This window comes from Schistocerca serialis, chromosome 3 (genome assembly GCF_023864345.2).
Source record: "Schistocerca serialis cubense isolate TAMUIC-IGC-003099 chromosome 3, iqSchSeri2.2, whole genome shotgun sequence".
In the NCBI taxonomy this organism is placed as follows: Eukaryota; Metazoa; Arthropoda; class Insecta; order Orthoptera; family Acrididae; genus Schistocerca; species Schistocerca serialis.
The window spans coordinates 979,393,532-979,408,264 of NC_064640.1; the positions used below are offsets into that span (position 1 = coordinate 979,393,532).

The 14,733-nt window shown below is 38.3% G+C and overlaps 1 protein-coding gene across 1 annotated transcript in view; it reads left to right on the forward strand.

Annotated features, from left to right (window-relative positions):
- LOC126471420 (neurogenic locus Notch protein) overlaps window positions 1-13,994 on the forward strand; it is a 381,291-nt gene extending 367,297 nt beyond the window's left edge. Inside the window, exons 12-24 of the mRNA XM_050099559.1 lie at window positions 79-349; window positions 493-725; window positions 847-1,141; window positions 1,625-1,914; window positions 2,029-3,295; window positions 3,437-3,632; window positions 3,871-4,071; window positions 4,184-4,428; window positions 4,841-5,189; window positions 5,799-6,131; window positions 6,460-6,705; window positions 6,923-7,142; window positions 8,244-13,994. Of these exons, the coding sequence (XP_049955516.1) occupies window positions 79-349; window positions 493-725; window positions 847-1,141; window positions 1,625-1,914; window positions 2,029-3,295; window positions 3,437-3,632; window positions 3,871-4,071; window positions 4,184-4,428; window positions 4,841-5,189; window positions 5,799-6,131; window positions 6,460-6,705; window positions 6,923-7,142; window positions 8,244-9,295 (5,198 nt within the window). The 3' untranslated portion in view covers window positions 9,296-13,994. The remainder of the gene's footprint in view (window positions 1-78; window positions 350-492; window positions 726-846; window positions 1,142-1,624; window positions 1,915-2,028; window positions 3,296-3,436; window positions 3,633-3,870; window positions 4,072-4,183; window positions 4,429-4,840; window positions 5,190-5,798; window positions 6,132-6,459; window positions 6,706-6,922; window positions 7,143-8,243) is intronic.
- The last annotated feature ends 739 nt before the right edge of the window (window positions 13,995-14,733 follow it).

A 14,733-nucleotide genomic window follows, 5' to 3' on the forward strand; every position in this document is an offset into this window, starting at 1 on the left:
GTATGAACTCATATTTAAAAAATATATATATCACTTGACTAGAAAGGTATATCATGGATCAAACTATTTTTGTTACAGGAAAACGCTGTGAGCTGGATCTGGATGAATGTGGATCAAATCCTTGTCAGCATGGTGGAACATGCTCAGATAAACTCAATGCGTACTCCTGCAAGTGTGTACCTGGTTTCACGGGAATCAACTGTGAAACTAATATCGATGACTGTGCAATAAACCCTTGCAATAATGGTGGTTCATGTATAGATCTTGTCAATGACTACAGCTGTGTCTGTGAGCTTCCGTATACTGGTAGAGATTGCCAGGACAAACTTGATCCCTGTTCACCCAACAGGTACGGTATTTTTTAGTAGGCTTTTTAGCGACAAGGTGAAATATTACTGTTATATAGAATTTGCGTGTCTATTTTTGTCTGTGGTGTAAAATAAGTTTAATTAATATTCAATTCCTTACTAGACATATACATCCATGTTGCAGGTGTCGGAATGGAGCACGTTGTTCACCATCTAGCAACTTCATGGATTTCTCTTGTTCATGTGGTCTGGGGTACACTGGTCGCCTTTGTGATGAAGATGTTGATGAGTGTGTGTTATCTTCACCATGCCGCAATGGAGCAACCTGCAGAAACACTAATGGCTCTTACCACTGCATTTGTGCACTAGGTTATGAAGGACGTGACTGCATCACAAACACAGATGATTGTGCTTCATGTAAGTTAATCAGTAAAAAATAACAGTTCAGTACTGCGCTAGGAATGTCTGTATCTGAATATACAACTTAAATTGCATTCTGAATATCACTGGTGTTTCTGATTGTTTTCTCTGATTTTAGTCCCCTGTCAGAATGGTGGTACCTGCCTTGATGCAATTGGCGATTATACCTGCCTGTGTGTTGATGGATTTGGTGGAAAGCACTGTGAAATAGATATTGATGAATGTCAATCATCTCCTTGCCACAATGGTGCCACTTGCAATCAGTATGTTAATTCATATACTTGCACTTGCCCACTTGGTTTCTCTGGAATGAACTGCCAAACAAATGACGAGGACTGTACCGACAGTAGTTGCATGAATGGAGGGAAATGTGTTGATGGCATTAATAATTACACTTGCATATGTCAGCCAGGGTAAGTCTTCACTAAAACTTACCTCCATTAATAGTGTAGTCCAAGTGAGTGAAATCTCTGTGAGTTAACATTAATAGTTGCATCCATTTAATTTGGATTTTAATCAGTAATAGCTTTGCTTGCCTTAAAAATTATGGCTTTCCTAAGTTTCATTTGTATTATGGTAAATAAGTACTAGTCACATAGTCTTTCATGTATAGGTGTAGTAATTCATTAATTGACAGAGAGATTGTTTCTTTACTTACTGTGAAACATCCTCCGGGAGTGATGTCATATAGATAATTGATTCTGTTATGATGCTTTTTAAACATTTCATATGTGTTATAGTTCGCTTTTAAAACATAAACAGCTTGTTACTTGCCAGTACCTTATTATATTTGCCTTGTAGTTTAACCACGTTAAGCACTATTTTGAATTTTGTTTACCAACTGTGCTGTACCTCAAGCTCTTATATGATGTTCTTCACGGGTAATGATGCTGCAGGTACACTGGATCAAACTGCCAATATCGCATCAACGAATGTGACAGTCACCCATGCTCTAATGGTGGAACCTGTCAAGACCATGTGAAGTACTTCACCTGCCACTGCCCATACGGTTATACTGGAAAATACTGTGGCAGCTATGTAGATTGGTGTAGCACTGAGCCATGCATGAATGAAGCTACATGTTTACAAACAAAGAATACTTATCAATGCATTTGTGCTCCAGGATGGACTGGCAAAGTCTGTGATGTTGAAATGGTATCGTGTAGCGATGCAGCACTACGGAAGGGTAAGTAACAGCATTATTGGTTGATGTCATTTGGATTGCAGCTGTGTTTGATTTTTTTGTAATTATTACATCAAATTTCTGTTGTTATAATGTTTGTTTAATATTTTCCAACAGGAGTAAATCGTGAGGACTTGTGTAATAATGGTACCTGTGAAGATATAGGAAACAGTCATCGGTGCCACTGTATGGAAGGGTACAGTGGCAGTTATTGCCAACAGGAAATTGATGAGTGTGAATCAGCTCCTTGCCAGAATGGTGCTACATGCAAAAATCTAGTTGGTTCGTATGCATGCCAGTGTGCACAAGGATTCCAGGGACAGAACTGTGAGCTCAATGTGGATGATTGTAGACCTAATCCTTGCCAGAATGGTGGAACCTGCCATGACCTGGTTGCCAGGTTCAGCTGTTCTTGTCCACCAGGAACACTTGGCATCATATGTGAGATTAACGTAGAAGACTGTGTGCCAGGAGCTTGCCACAACAATGGTACTTGTGTGGATCGTGTCGGTGGCTTTGAATGCCGTTGCCCTCCAGGATTTGTAGGTCCGCGCTGCGAAGGTGATATCAATGAATGTCTGTCAGACCCATGCTCCTCACCAGGAACACAAGACTGTGTCCAGCTTGTCAATAATTACCATTGCAATTGCAAGCCGGGCTACATGGGACGGCACTGTGAAGTGCGTGTCGATTTTTGTGCCAGTGCACCATGTGCCAACGGTGGTATTTGTGAAGCCCTGGAAGCAGGCCATACGTGTATTTGTCCCGAGGGCTACTACGGTCCAGACTGCCGTTTTGCTGGCTATGGTTGTGAGTCGGACCCCTGTCAGAATGGTGGTGCATGCAGAGTGATTGACGGTGTAGGGTATCACTGTGACTGCCCTTCTGGAACAGCTGGTGCGCACTGTGAACTTGACACGAGAGACGAGTGTGCAAGTAGCCCCTGCCAACACGGTGGAACTTGTCAGAATCGTATAGGTGACTATGCATGCTATTGTCTGCGCACATGGACTGGGAAGAATTGTGAACTGTATGATCCATCATTTCCTGGAGGCATTGGACGTCCTCCTCCAGCAGAGCCCACTGTCAGCACAATTGGCATTTACAGTGTTCAGGATCTCGATATGGATAGGCAGAGGCAGAAGTGCATTGAGAACGGCTGCAGGGAAAAAGCTGGAAACCATCATTGTGATGAAGAGTGCAATGTAGCTGCATGCAACTATGATGGCAATGATTGCTCTCTTGGAATAGATCCTTGGAAGAATTGCACAGCACCTATCGACTGTCGCAGAGTCTTTATGAATGGAGTCTGTGATGCCGTTTGCAATAATCCAATGTGCTTATTTGATGGAAGAGACTGCCAGAAATCACTTAATCCTTGCAAGTGAGTTCATGATACTTCAGTATAATATACAAGTACAAAGATTATTGTCGGACTATTTTTTTAAGTTATTTTGTCAATGAACTACATTTGTAAAGTTCTCACATTTTATGATGTTGTTTAATGTCAATTTCTTATTTTCAGCCCCATTTATGATGCTTATTGTCAGAAGCACTATGCAAATGGTCATTGCGATTATGGGTGCAACAATGAAGAGTGCAACTGGGATGGCCTAGATTGTGAAAATGAGCAACCATTATTGGCTGATGGTCTTATTTCCATTGTGGTCCTCATGGATATGCAGGTGTTCCGCTCAAATATTGTTGCTTTTTTGAGAGAGGTAAGTAAATACAAATATTATACTATTTCTGCATTATTATCTAAGATTCCTTATTAATATTTGCTGACTGTTGGTTATGGGAATGGAGAATCTTAAACCATTAACATAGTCATTTGTATTATGTTGTTTTGATTGTTTGATGCTACAAAAAAGTTAACTAGAACTCCTAGTGTACACATTAATAACTGCTTTATGATGTTCTTACTGTAATTGCGGAAACCCATTGTCTTTTCTGTAGATTGGCAATCAGCTGCGCACAACTCTTAGGGTGAAGAAGGATGAAGCAGGAAATGATATGATTTATCCGTGGAAACTAGAAAGTGATTCAGGTTCGAGCATTATGTTTGGTCGTGGAAGCTCTGGAGTGATAGCATATTTGGAAATGGACAATCGAAAATGTGCTTTGGAGAGTGCAGAATGCTTCCGCTCAGCAAATGAGGTACATATGTCATTTATTTTTAGAGTAAGAGTTACAAATTCAGTTTTACATACATATATTTCTTTTCAGTAAGTGATGCATTATGTTAATGAATTGTCCATCCATATTTCAGGCTGCACATTTCTTAGCTGGAACTGCAGCTAGGCACTCAATTTCTAAAACATTTCCAATTTATCAAGTTCGGGGTGTCGAGGGTCCAATTCCTGGTGACGAACCGAGCACAAATGTGAAGTACGTGTTCATCGGGGTAGTGATAGTGTTGCTTGCTGGGTTGCTCATAGGGGTTCTCGTTACTGCTCAACGGAAACGTGCCCAAGGCATTACTTGGTTCCCAGAAGGATTTTTACGAAGCAGCAGGTATAAAACTTGAATTTATAGCTTTTCATTAGTTCACGTATGCAGTATCTACTGCATACAATATCTAAAATACACAATATCACTACACTCTCCACAGGAAAGGTTATTAATTTGAAGATCCTAGCTCTTTTTGAGCTTGTTTTTGTGATGAATACTTGCATAGAGTTACAAAACTCTATGTAATACATACACTCATATAGCTACAACATCAGCTTTAGAAAATGACAGAATTTACAACTGAGTGAAAATAAAAACTATAAAACTAAGACATACTATTTAATCAGATATAATTAAAATTTAATCAGATATATATGCACATTTATTGATATTGTACTTTTTATTAGATATGTATTTTAGTTATTGGTAATGGTAACGGTCAAAGCATGATCCACAGTAAAATGTCATTTGACAGCGGTCAGCGGCGGCGTTCCCGTCGCAGGGGCCCCGATGGTCAGGAAATGAGAAATCTGCACAAACAACCATCTGGAGGCTGTGTCGATGTCACCACTGGAGCTGTGCCCGGGGCACCAGTGGGTGTAGGAGCAGGTCCTGGGCAGGCAACACAGTGGTCTGATGATGAAGTGGACCTACACCCACCCAAAAGATTACGTGTTGGGACCTGTGAGGCTGGTTACGCATCAGATCACACTGCTGTCACAGAATATGAGGAGGGCGAAGCACGGACGTGGACACAACAACACCTTGAGGTGGCAGACATGAGACACAGGCCAGATCCAGCCATACTGACACCTCCTAGTTTGGTGAGTGTCGTTAAATTCCTAACAAAAAGAAGCAAATTTGTTACTTAGTATTCTCTTTTGTATAATCACATATGTTAACTTTGTCGAGTGGGTGATCAGTTACTATTTATGATTATTATTTGTACTTGAACGATGTCACTGCTTCTTCTATGAAATGGTGTGTGTACACAGGAATATTATGTTACATCGTAGGTATTCGGAGTTTCCTTGCATTTAAAAACTTAAAATACGAGTTTTCAGCTTGTGTGACAATTGAAGACTTTAATTCGGTTAATCTCAGCTCCTTCATTAAATGAAGTACCGCAGCATGAAGAGTGCTTGTTATTATTTGGTTGCCATAATTTTTTTATAATGCTCAAATGTGTTTTGCACTTGGTTTTCATAGTTGCATAAACTATTGTATTGTCAGAGAAAGTCATTGTTAGCGGGATTTAAAACTTTTATTTAAATTATTTGACTAGAAGTTGGAATGTAATTTACACTGCAGATAATAATTGTTAAGATGAAGATTATTTAATATAGAAGTTCTGTGGCACTTGAGTTGTTAATGATGATGCTCTTTCATTGCCATAAAACACAGAGAGAGTAAATCTGTCTTCTTCACCACAGGAGGGTGGCCAAGATGTGGATGTACGGGGTCCGTGTGGAATGACTCCATTAATGGTAGCAGCAGTTCGTGGTGGAGGCATAGACACTGGCGAGGATGAGGATGATGATGGAAGTGCAGCAGCTGTCATTACCGATCTCGTGGCTCAAGGAGCTGAACTTAACGCCACAATGGACAAAACAGGAGAGACTTCTCTTCATTTAGCAGCCCGATATGCTAGAGCTGATGCTGCAAAACGTCTTTTGGATGCTGGTGCAGATGCAAACCTACAAGATAATACTGGTCGTACCCCACTACATGCTGCTGTTGCTGCAGATGCCATGGGAGTTTTCCAGGTACATACAATACTACATGTTACATAGGAAGTTTGATTCGTTTTGTGAACACTGCTGCTATTTGATCTGTTAAAGGTGTGTGTCGTTGTGGAAAGGTGGTGATATACTTTTAATATTGGATGGTACTAATGCCTATTTCTTCGATCTGATTTTCATGCTAGCAGTAATTCAATTTGTTAATGTTACGTACAGAGTTACATGCAGTTTTACTTGTAATTTTAACTATTGTAACTTTAAAACAGGTCATTATTCAGTTCAGTTCTACAACTGTAATACAGCAGGGAAATTATTAATGCAAGTCTTAATTTTTGATAATTCTGATTTGTAGATATTGCTACGTAATCGAGCAACCAATCTAAATGCTCGAATGCATGACGGTACTACTCCACTAATTCTGGCTGCTCGTCTAGCGATTGAGGGCATGGTGGAGGATCTCATAAATGCTGATGCTGATATAAATGCTGCAGATAACTCTGGAAAAACTGCCCTTCATTGGGCTGCTGCTGTTAACAATACTGAAGCAGTAAATATACTGTTAGCACATGGTGCTAACAGGGATGCTCAAGATGACAAGGCAAGTTGAAATTGGCCCAACAGTTGTGCAATGTGCTATATATAATTAGATTCATGATAATACTGAGTATTCACTTAGCTGTTATTCTAATTTGATATATCAGTTTATTTATGTGAGTGCATACATGTAATAAAATACAATTCCAGTGATACAACTTTTCCTCAAGAAATGCAAGTGAAACTTACTATTCTAAATGGATCTCTTGTATTTCTTTCAGGATGAGACACCATTGTTCCTTGCTGCTCGTGAAGGAAGTTACGAAGCTTGTAAAGCCCTACTGGACAACTTTGCTAACAGAGAAATCACGGATCATATGGACAGGTTGCCAAGAGATGTAGCAGGAGAGAGGTTGCACCATGATATTGTGAGATTACTTGATGAGCACGTTCCACGCAGCCCACAGATGGTTACTGTCATACCGAATGGGCCTATCATAGGTAAAAAGCAGAGTTAGCTATGTATTTACAATAAAATGATTTTAATTTAAACTCAAAATAATATGCAATTAAAATTAATCATTTATAGTAAATAGAAAGACATCAAAATCACTATTATTGCTGTCTGAAGGAAAATGGTTTGGAGCCTGTTGTTGTTTTAATTTCTAGTGAGTAAAGAGAATGAACAAAATTACAGATGTGCAAAAAACCTCTATTTCAAAGTATGCATCATTTAACTGCAAAGTGTAATACTCTCTTTTTTTCTTTTTTTCTTTTTTTCTGTTTCATAACTTTTACTTGCAGATATGCTGTGATACAACTGTTCTTAACCATCTGAAAGTATTTATGAAAGGGGCAAAATGTTCTTCTTCTTAGTGTTACGTAAAACACATTCTCCTCTGCAGTACACATTGTGGCTAATGCTGTTTTCTGCAAGTCTTTTAATCTGGGAGAATTATCTGTCTGTCTGTCAGTATATCATAGTAGGTGTTTTATATCTGTTATTGAAGGAAATAATTGAGAGTTGTGTTGTTTAATGAGTTGGCAATAAGTTTGGGCTGACTCTCCTTTTGTGTTAAGATAGTGCAAATTGCATCAAATTGAAAAAGTCTACTACATACTTTGTAAAAACTCCTGATACACGGTGTGCATACCTGGTGTTTGAGGTAGATGATGATATGCGTTATTATTCATTATTATTTTGCTAAACATAAATGCTCTAGTTTCTGCTATATTTTTTAAATAAAATATACAAAGCATGTGATTGCTCCATTTGTGTCGGTTATAGTGTTCTGTTAATCTTTCGCTGTGTTCTGCACATATTAATTTTTGTTTTTTTTTTTTGTTTAAGTCTTTATGCTGTGACACTTTTGTCTTTCTTTGAGGTTTTTATAACACAAATAAGTCAGATTTCACAGGATTGCTTCATTAAAGCTACAACCAATTCCTTACCCCTTTTTCTACAACTGAACTAACACACTACCTCTAAGAAACTGAAGTCTAGCATTACATCTCTCTTTCCTTTCGTAGTTTTTATATCTTTAAAGTTTTTATTTTGTTCAGTATTATAAAATCATTAAACATATCAATTTTGTGTTCTAGGTTCACCAAATCACCATCATCATCTGATTACTCACCCTACAGTAATAGGGGCTGGTACGAAACCGTCCAAATCTAAGAAACGTCCCAAGCCAGGAGCCAACGCAAACGGTCAGAATGCGGCAGGTGGCAGTTCACCGACCAGCCCCGATACAGACGGAGTGGCCGGAGTACGCCGAAAACCGAGTGTCAAGAAATCTGGGGGAAAGAAACCGCCAGTAGGCACTCAGCCTCAGAGTGTGGAAAGTGCGGCATCTTCGCTTTCCCCAGTCACTTCGCTGGAGTCCCCTCGCACGGTGGGCGGACCGGCAGGCGCCGCCGACAGTAGTGTTCCCAGTCCCTACGACGGTTCGGTCTACAGCAACGGCGGTCTCTCATTACCAAAGCAGCCTCCGGCCTACGAGGACTGTGTGAAGGGAACAGCCGGAGGACCTCTGCAGAGTCTGCGCGCACTCGGGCTGGAGCAGTACGGGTGCTACGGAGGGCTGTTCGACCCCACAGGTGCCAGCCAGCAGCAGCTGCAGCTGGCGACTCTGCAGGTCCACGCCCAAGCGCAGGCCCTTTCGCCGCCGTACAGCAACCAGCAGTCTCCACCGCACAGTGTGAGCTCACCCGCGGCGAGCTATGGCGGTTCACCTTCGCCGGCAAAATCGAGGCCGTCGCTACCTACCTCGCCGACACACATGGCTGCGCTGCGTGCGGCGACTCAACAGAAACACGGACTTACTGGCCAGCAACAGGCGCAGGCTGTGGGCTTCGACTTTCCCGATTTGGCAGGTGCGGCTGTGGGTGCCGCGGGAGCTGGTCCGGGTGCAGCTTTTGGTCTACAGCAACAGTACTACCACTACTTGACGCCCCCGTCACAGCACTCGGAAGCGACACCTCAGCACTATGTTCAGGCACCGGATAATTTCCCCACTCCGTCCCCAGAGTCTCCGGGCCACTGGTCGTCTTCGTCACCGCGCTCTGCATCTGACTGGTCGGAGGGCACGAGGAGTCCCGCCTATGCTACAGGAGCGCAACATCAGAAACAGGCTGAGGCAATCTACATATAGTTGGTAGAGACCTCCATTGAATGAAGTGTAGTGTTCTATGAAATGCACTTCCTGTTACTGGACTGTAGAAATCTGAAGATTTGTGAACAGAGAAAAACTAAATTGTGTAGCTGGTCTTCAGAGAAATAAATTGGAACATGGTTTTTAATGTCCATTGCATTTCTTGTGCTGAACAGTAACATATTACCTGTACGAAATGAAGTTAGTGCGTCGTGACTGAGCGAGTTAAAGTATGTGCATCGAGCTCGAGCACAAAAAGTTTATCGTGAAGGTAAATGAGAGTTTGTTTCTGATCGTCATTTGGTTTACAATACGTGTGCACAATAGCTCTCAGTGTGAAGTTAAGAGTCAGTAATTGCTATTGTGGATGTGCCTATTAGCATCAACTTTTACCCACCTATGGGCCACATTTTAACAATGGAACTGTCGCCCACTCACAGTAAGAGTGCTCTTGCCTGAAGGAGCTCTGTTATGAAAGTGGGAAGTGCCACTGTGAATTTCAGCTTTCTAAACTTTGACAGTTGGAGCCAGCTATTTGAAACAAAGACAAGGAAAAAGGAAACTGTGTGTGATATTACATTTCTGGTAACACTGAACCTGTTTCAAATGTAAAAAGTGTTGTTGATGCCCTTGTGAGAAAATTGTTTGATGCCAAAAGACTTGCTGACTGATGTTGCTGGGGACAATTATTTTTTTGATATTTTTTTCTCTCAAGAAACAGAAAAGAGAACAGTTATGAGGGTAAAAAATACCTGGCAATTAGGACGTACTAAGTGTTGTACAAAAAGTGATTTCCCCTATTTTGGGCTTATTTTATTGACTCAACTTTGTACAAAAATGATGTCCCTTTTTGTGCTTATTTTATTAAATTGACATAGTGTACTCTATTTAATATTTTACACTGGTTAAGAAGAGGAAATTCTTCAATCAGTTCAATTGGAGCAGTATCTATTCCTCCTCATTTTTTATATGTACTTGTTTTTCTCTCATTTACTAACAGAAAATCTTGCTCATAAAGGATGACAAATGCCTTTTACCTTGCCATGCAGTGGTGCATCCAGATGTAAAATGTCTTTCATTCCATCATTATTTTTCTACAGCTTTATATGTGTATGAAAATTTGTAGCACATAAAGTACTTGGTCTTTTATAAAGATATATTTTTATAGTTTCCTAAGCATGTCTTGATTGTTGAGAGTTTGTGATTATAATGATGCAAAAATTTTAGTTGGTGACTGTCTGACATGTTTTATAGTAATGTAAAATAGGCTGAATATATTTAATTTTATAATTGTTTTTACTGTATGTTGTAAATAATGTGTTTATGTTATGTACAAAGCTACTGATGAAAGAATTAGTGAACAAATTGCCAGAATACAGTAGGCAGTTGAGTACTTAATTGTATTCTGGGTTGGTATGTGTATTATATGTTAAGACAGATGGCCTGAGAGTGGTTCAGATATTAGTGTTGTAGACTAAGACTTAGATTTCTATGATTGATCAACACTTTATGCTGAAAGATTCTAAGTGCCTTGAACACAAAAGGAGTGTATTGCAATGTTGCAATTTCTTTGAAGTGGTGTGTAATAATGTGCCTTAGTATGCAGTAATTCCATTTCCAAATTTCATTTGTAAACATATTTGAGAGCATCTGATAGAGTAAAACTGAGAGTTGGTCAGAGTGAACTATGTTTATATTGAAAACATTCCTCTTGTGAATGGAAATTACTGCACTCCTGTTTAGAATCTTAGGAAGTCAGCTGTTTCACACTGTAGATTATAATTATAATTTGATGCTACATCTGATGTTTCTCCTCTTTTTCTAAAATTTTTAAATGACATGCTAAACACCAGGGACCAAAGCACTCTTAAATGGATGCTGAAATATATGACAAATGCGTTACTTGTTTTGAAAGCAGTTGCCAGTATTTTAAATTGTGTTCAACACTACAGTATTATGTCATTTCACATTAATATTAAAAATTTTAGAAGATAACACGAGGAGGTTGTTTTTTTCCCAAATACAACAGTTTGAAACATTAAACTATTCATACTCCATCAGTGGGTGCGTAGTATGGTATTTGCTGTGAATCACTGGATGATATCCTGTATACATGCAGAATTCCACAGACTTTCACTATAATACATTAAAAAGTGGCTCTCTTTGCCTGTTAGCTTCGTGACCCTGTGGTAGCAAATGAATTTAGGAAGTGGTATTTGCTATTGTAATTTGGTTAATAAAAACATTTATTCTTGATGGATGTTAAATAATTTATGTCTGTATCCATTTGGTATACAGTGTTATTACTCATTTCCCTACAATTTTTGTGGCAGAACTTATTATGTGATGAGAGGTATTTACGATATGGAACAGAATGCTGAACTGATTGCAAGGAAGTGCTCATCCAGTTTATGGTGCAAGTCCCTTGCGTTATAATTTGTTACGATGATGCCTTGGTCCACTTCGAATAGGTTTTAGATTGAATGAAACCACCTTACAAATTGCTACAGATGCATGTGGTACACGATTTCCTTTCATAGGTTCATTTTGAATTAATCATCACTTTTCCTAAAAGGCTTACTGGCTTTTAAAATATGTTCTGTTTCACTGTGGCATTAATTCTGTTGTGTCTTAATGTCCCTCAGTTCTTTCACGTAGCCTAGGATTGGTTTCCTGATTCTTAGTGTTCACATTCAGAGTTCAACACACCAGGAGAAATGGCTTTAGAAAATGCAGGTCATTTTGAGAGAGACCATGTCCATGTGAACATAACTGTCAACAGCAATTGAAAACATCAGAATAGTAATTATTGATAACCATGTACCCATAACTAAGATCTTCAGTGATCTATTACTCTTTCATTTCCATTGTTGTAATTAATGATATTAAAGTGTATGCAGGTCCTGTAGGGTTGTGAAAGGTAGATATGTAAAGTATGGTGACCTGTGTATTGAAGTTCCCAACGTATAAGAAAGTTTTGCTATCTTTTGATTTTTTGTAGATTTGACAGTAAAATTTCCATGACACCTGAAAGTTGTTCTTTGAATTGACTTACAATTTCTGAAGACTGTCAGTGTTTTAACTTTTAGTATATTTGTTACAAGGCCATTAGATAGTTTATTAGTGTATAATAATAATGATACAACAGTTGCAATGATTCATTTACACATTTCACTACTATTCTTATACAGAATAAGTCCATATTTGCACCATCACTCATGACAATTTTTTTAATGTGTAGAGAAGCAACAATGTCTGCTTTGGGCATTTTGGCCATTTATGTCAATATTTCTCGAAACATGCACTTGATAACGTTTTCCTCATGCTAAATACTTCAGTAGCTACTTGTCAATTGCTGACTACTCGTTTCTCTGCTGTTATGAGTGGAGAGGAGTTTTGATTGTATGGTTACCCTTGTAAAATATTGAACAGAGCAATGACTTAGTGATCTGTGTATTACTCTACACCACTTTGTAGTGTATGGAAAGGGATTTTATGGACTATCGTAACTACAAAATTTTGGGTGTCATTTCCTACCTGTACAGCTTTTTAGACAAACTTCCTTTAAATGTCAGTTCAGTATTTATGAGGAACTCTTTCTTAATGCACACAGTATATCTACCAATTTAAAATCTCAGGGAATAAAATTTGAACAAAACATTACAGAGAAGTATTGTGTTGTGAGGAAGTGCTAGCAGAACAGAGATTTATTTCGTTTTGAAAGGTGCATTATTGTTTATTATGTTTGGGTCATGACAGATTTCAGTGCCTTTTTTATTTTAATTTTGAAGATCACAAATTAAATTTTTATCTTTCAATCTGTTGAACAATTAAACAAAACCTGTAGTTTGTATTGCTTCTTCAGATTCATGGTGACAGGCTTTTTTTATCTTCCAATCATTATTTTTTAACAACTTGGTTTTCTCTGCACAGTAACTTCTTCATTGATTTTAGTTTTGAATGTATTATGTAAATATTTCCTAATAACTGCTTGGTTCCAGTACACTGTCCATCTGATAGGTTTACAGATTTATATGAAATGGTTATTGTGAAATGTGCCTTATGAACAGTTTCTACTGGAACAAACAGATATACAATACACTAAAGTTTCTGAACATTTTATGTCAGACAAATTGGAAGACAGAGCATTCAGTAAGGTACCTGATCATCTGGAAATGCTGTGAGCTCGTTTTTTGTGTACATTTTTAGGCAGAGAATATGACACACCAGCTTCACTACAGATTTATTGTTCACAGTTGTACCTTTTGACATTTGTGGATGGTTCAATTATGTACTATTTTAATTTTGCAAAGAATACTTTCATAACCGTTGCTGTTTGTTCACATGAAACCACTTTTCACTTCTCCATGTTGACTTTTTTGGATATGGATATTACAGTCTTATAAATAAATAACACATATCACAGAAAACCGTTGTCAGTGTTTACCAGTGACTGATGCTTTATTTTTCCGTGACTGATGCTTTATTTTTCCTGTGGTGTGTAAATTTTTTATGTGAATTTAAAATATTTATATTTCTGGAGTATCAGTAAATAAATGAAGCTCATTTTTTCCGTAGTGTATTTTACATGTTTGAGAATCTCATTTTATTTGTAAATAATTTCTTAATTGTTATGATACAAGGAGTAGCTTTGTAGTTGTAATATATTTCCTTAAATAAATATGGTTTAAGTAAATAAATGAAATACTGTAGTTATTGAGTTGATTTGCTGCGACTTTTCTTTCTTTCTTTATCTTTATCCTTCCACAGTATGTCAGCTTGGATATATTTTAGCTAACATTTTTGACACTTTTTTATGTTACAACATTTTCAGAAATTTTTCTGTGCAATAGGAGGAGTTGTGAAGGAAATATGATTTCAGTCTGTGTTTTACATTAATTTGATTATCTACTAAAATCTTTACGTAACTGGGCAGACAGTCAAAGACATTTATGGCTCAATACCTCCCTCCTTTCCTTGCTGCTCTAAGACTGTCAGGGTGACAATAGAATACTTCAGGCATTGTGCAGCAGCATACACAATTGTTCAGATGTTCCAGAAGCATATCTCATTAATGAAATTCTGCTCTAATGAAATTCTGTAATAAGGTTGTTTGGTTGTTAGATCTCCGTACTCAAGGTAACAAAGTTAATTAACGAGTATTGGTGTAGCTGGAAATTTCATGATACTATACATGACCACCAGCATTCCCCATGTGAAGGATTCCATAGGACGTTTCTGTGGCATACAACCATAAATTATACAGTTGCTGAAGATGAGAATGTAGCCAAATACTGGTCTGGATAAAATAAAAATAAGCAATAAAAGAAGCATCCTTGTCTATGTATATACAAACAGTGTCATTCATTAACTTCATACAATCTGCAGAACACTGTGAATACAAAACTGCTGTAGCATTTGACATGATCATTCACAGT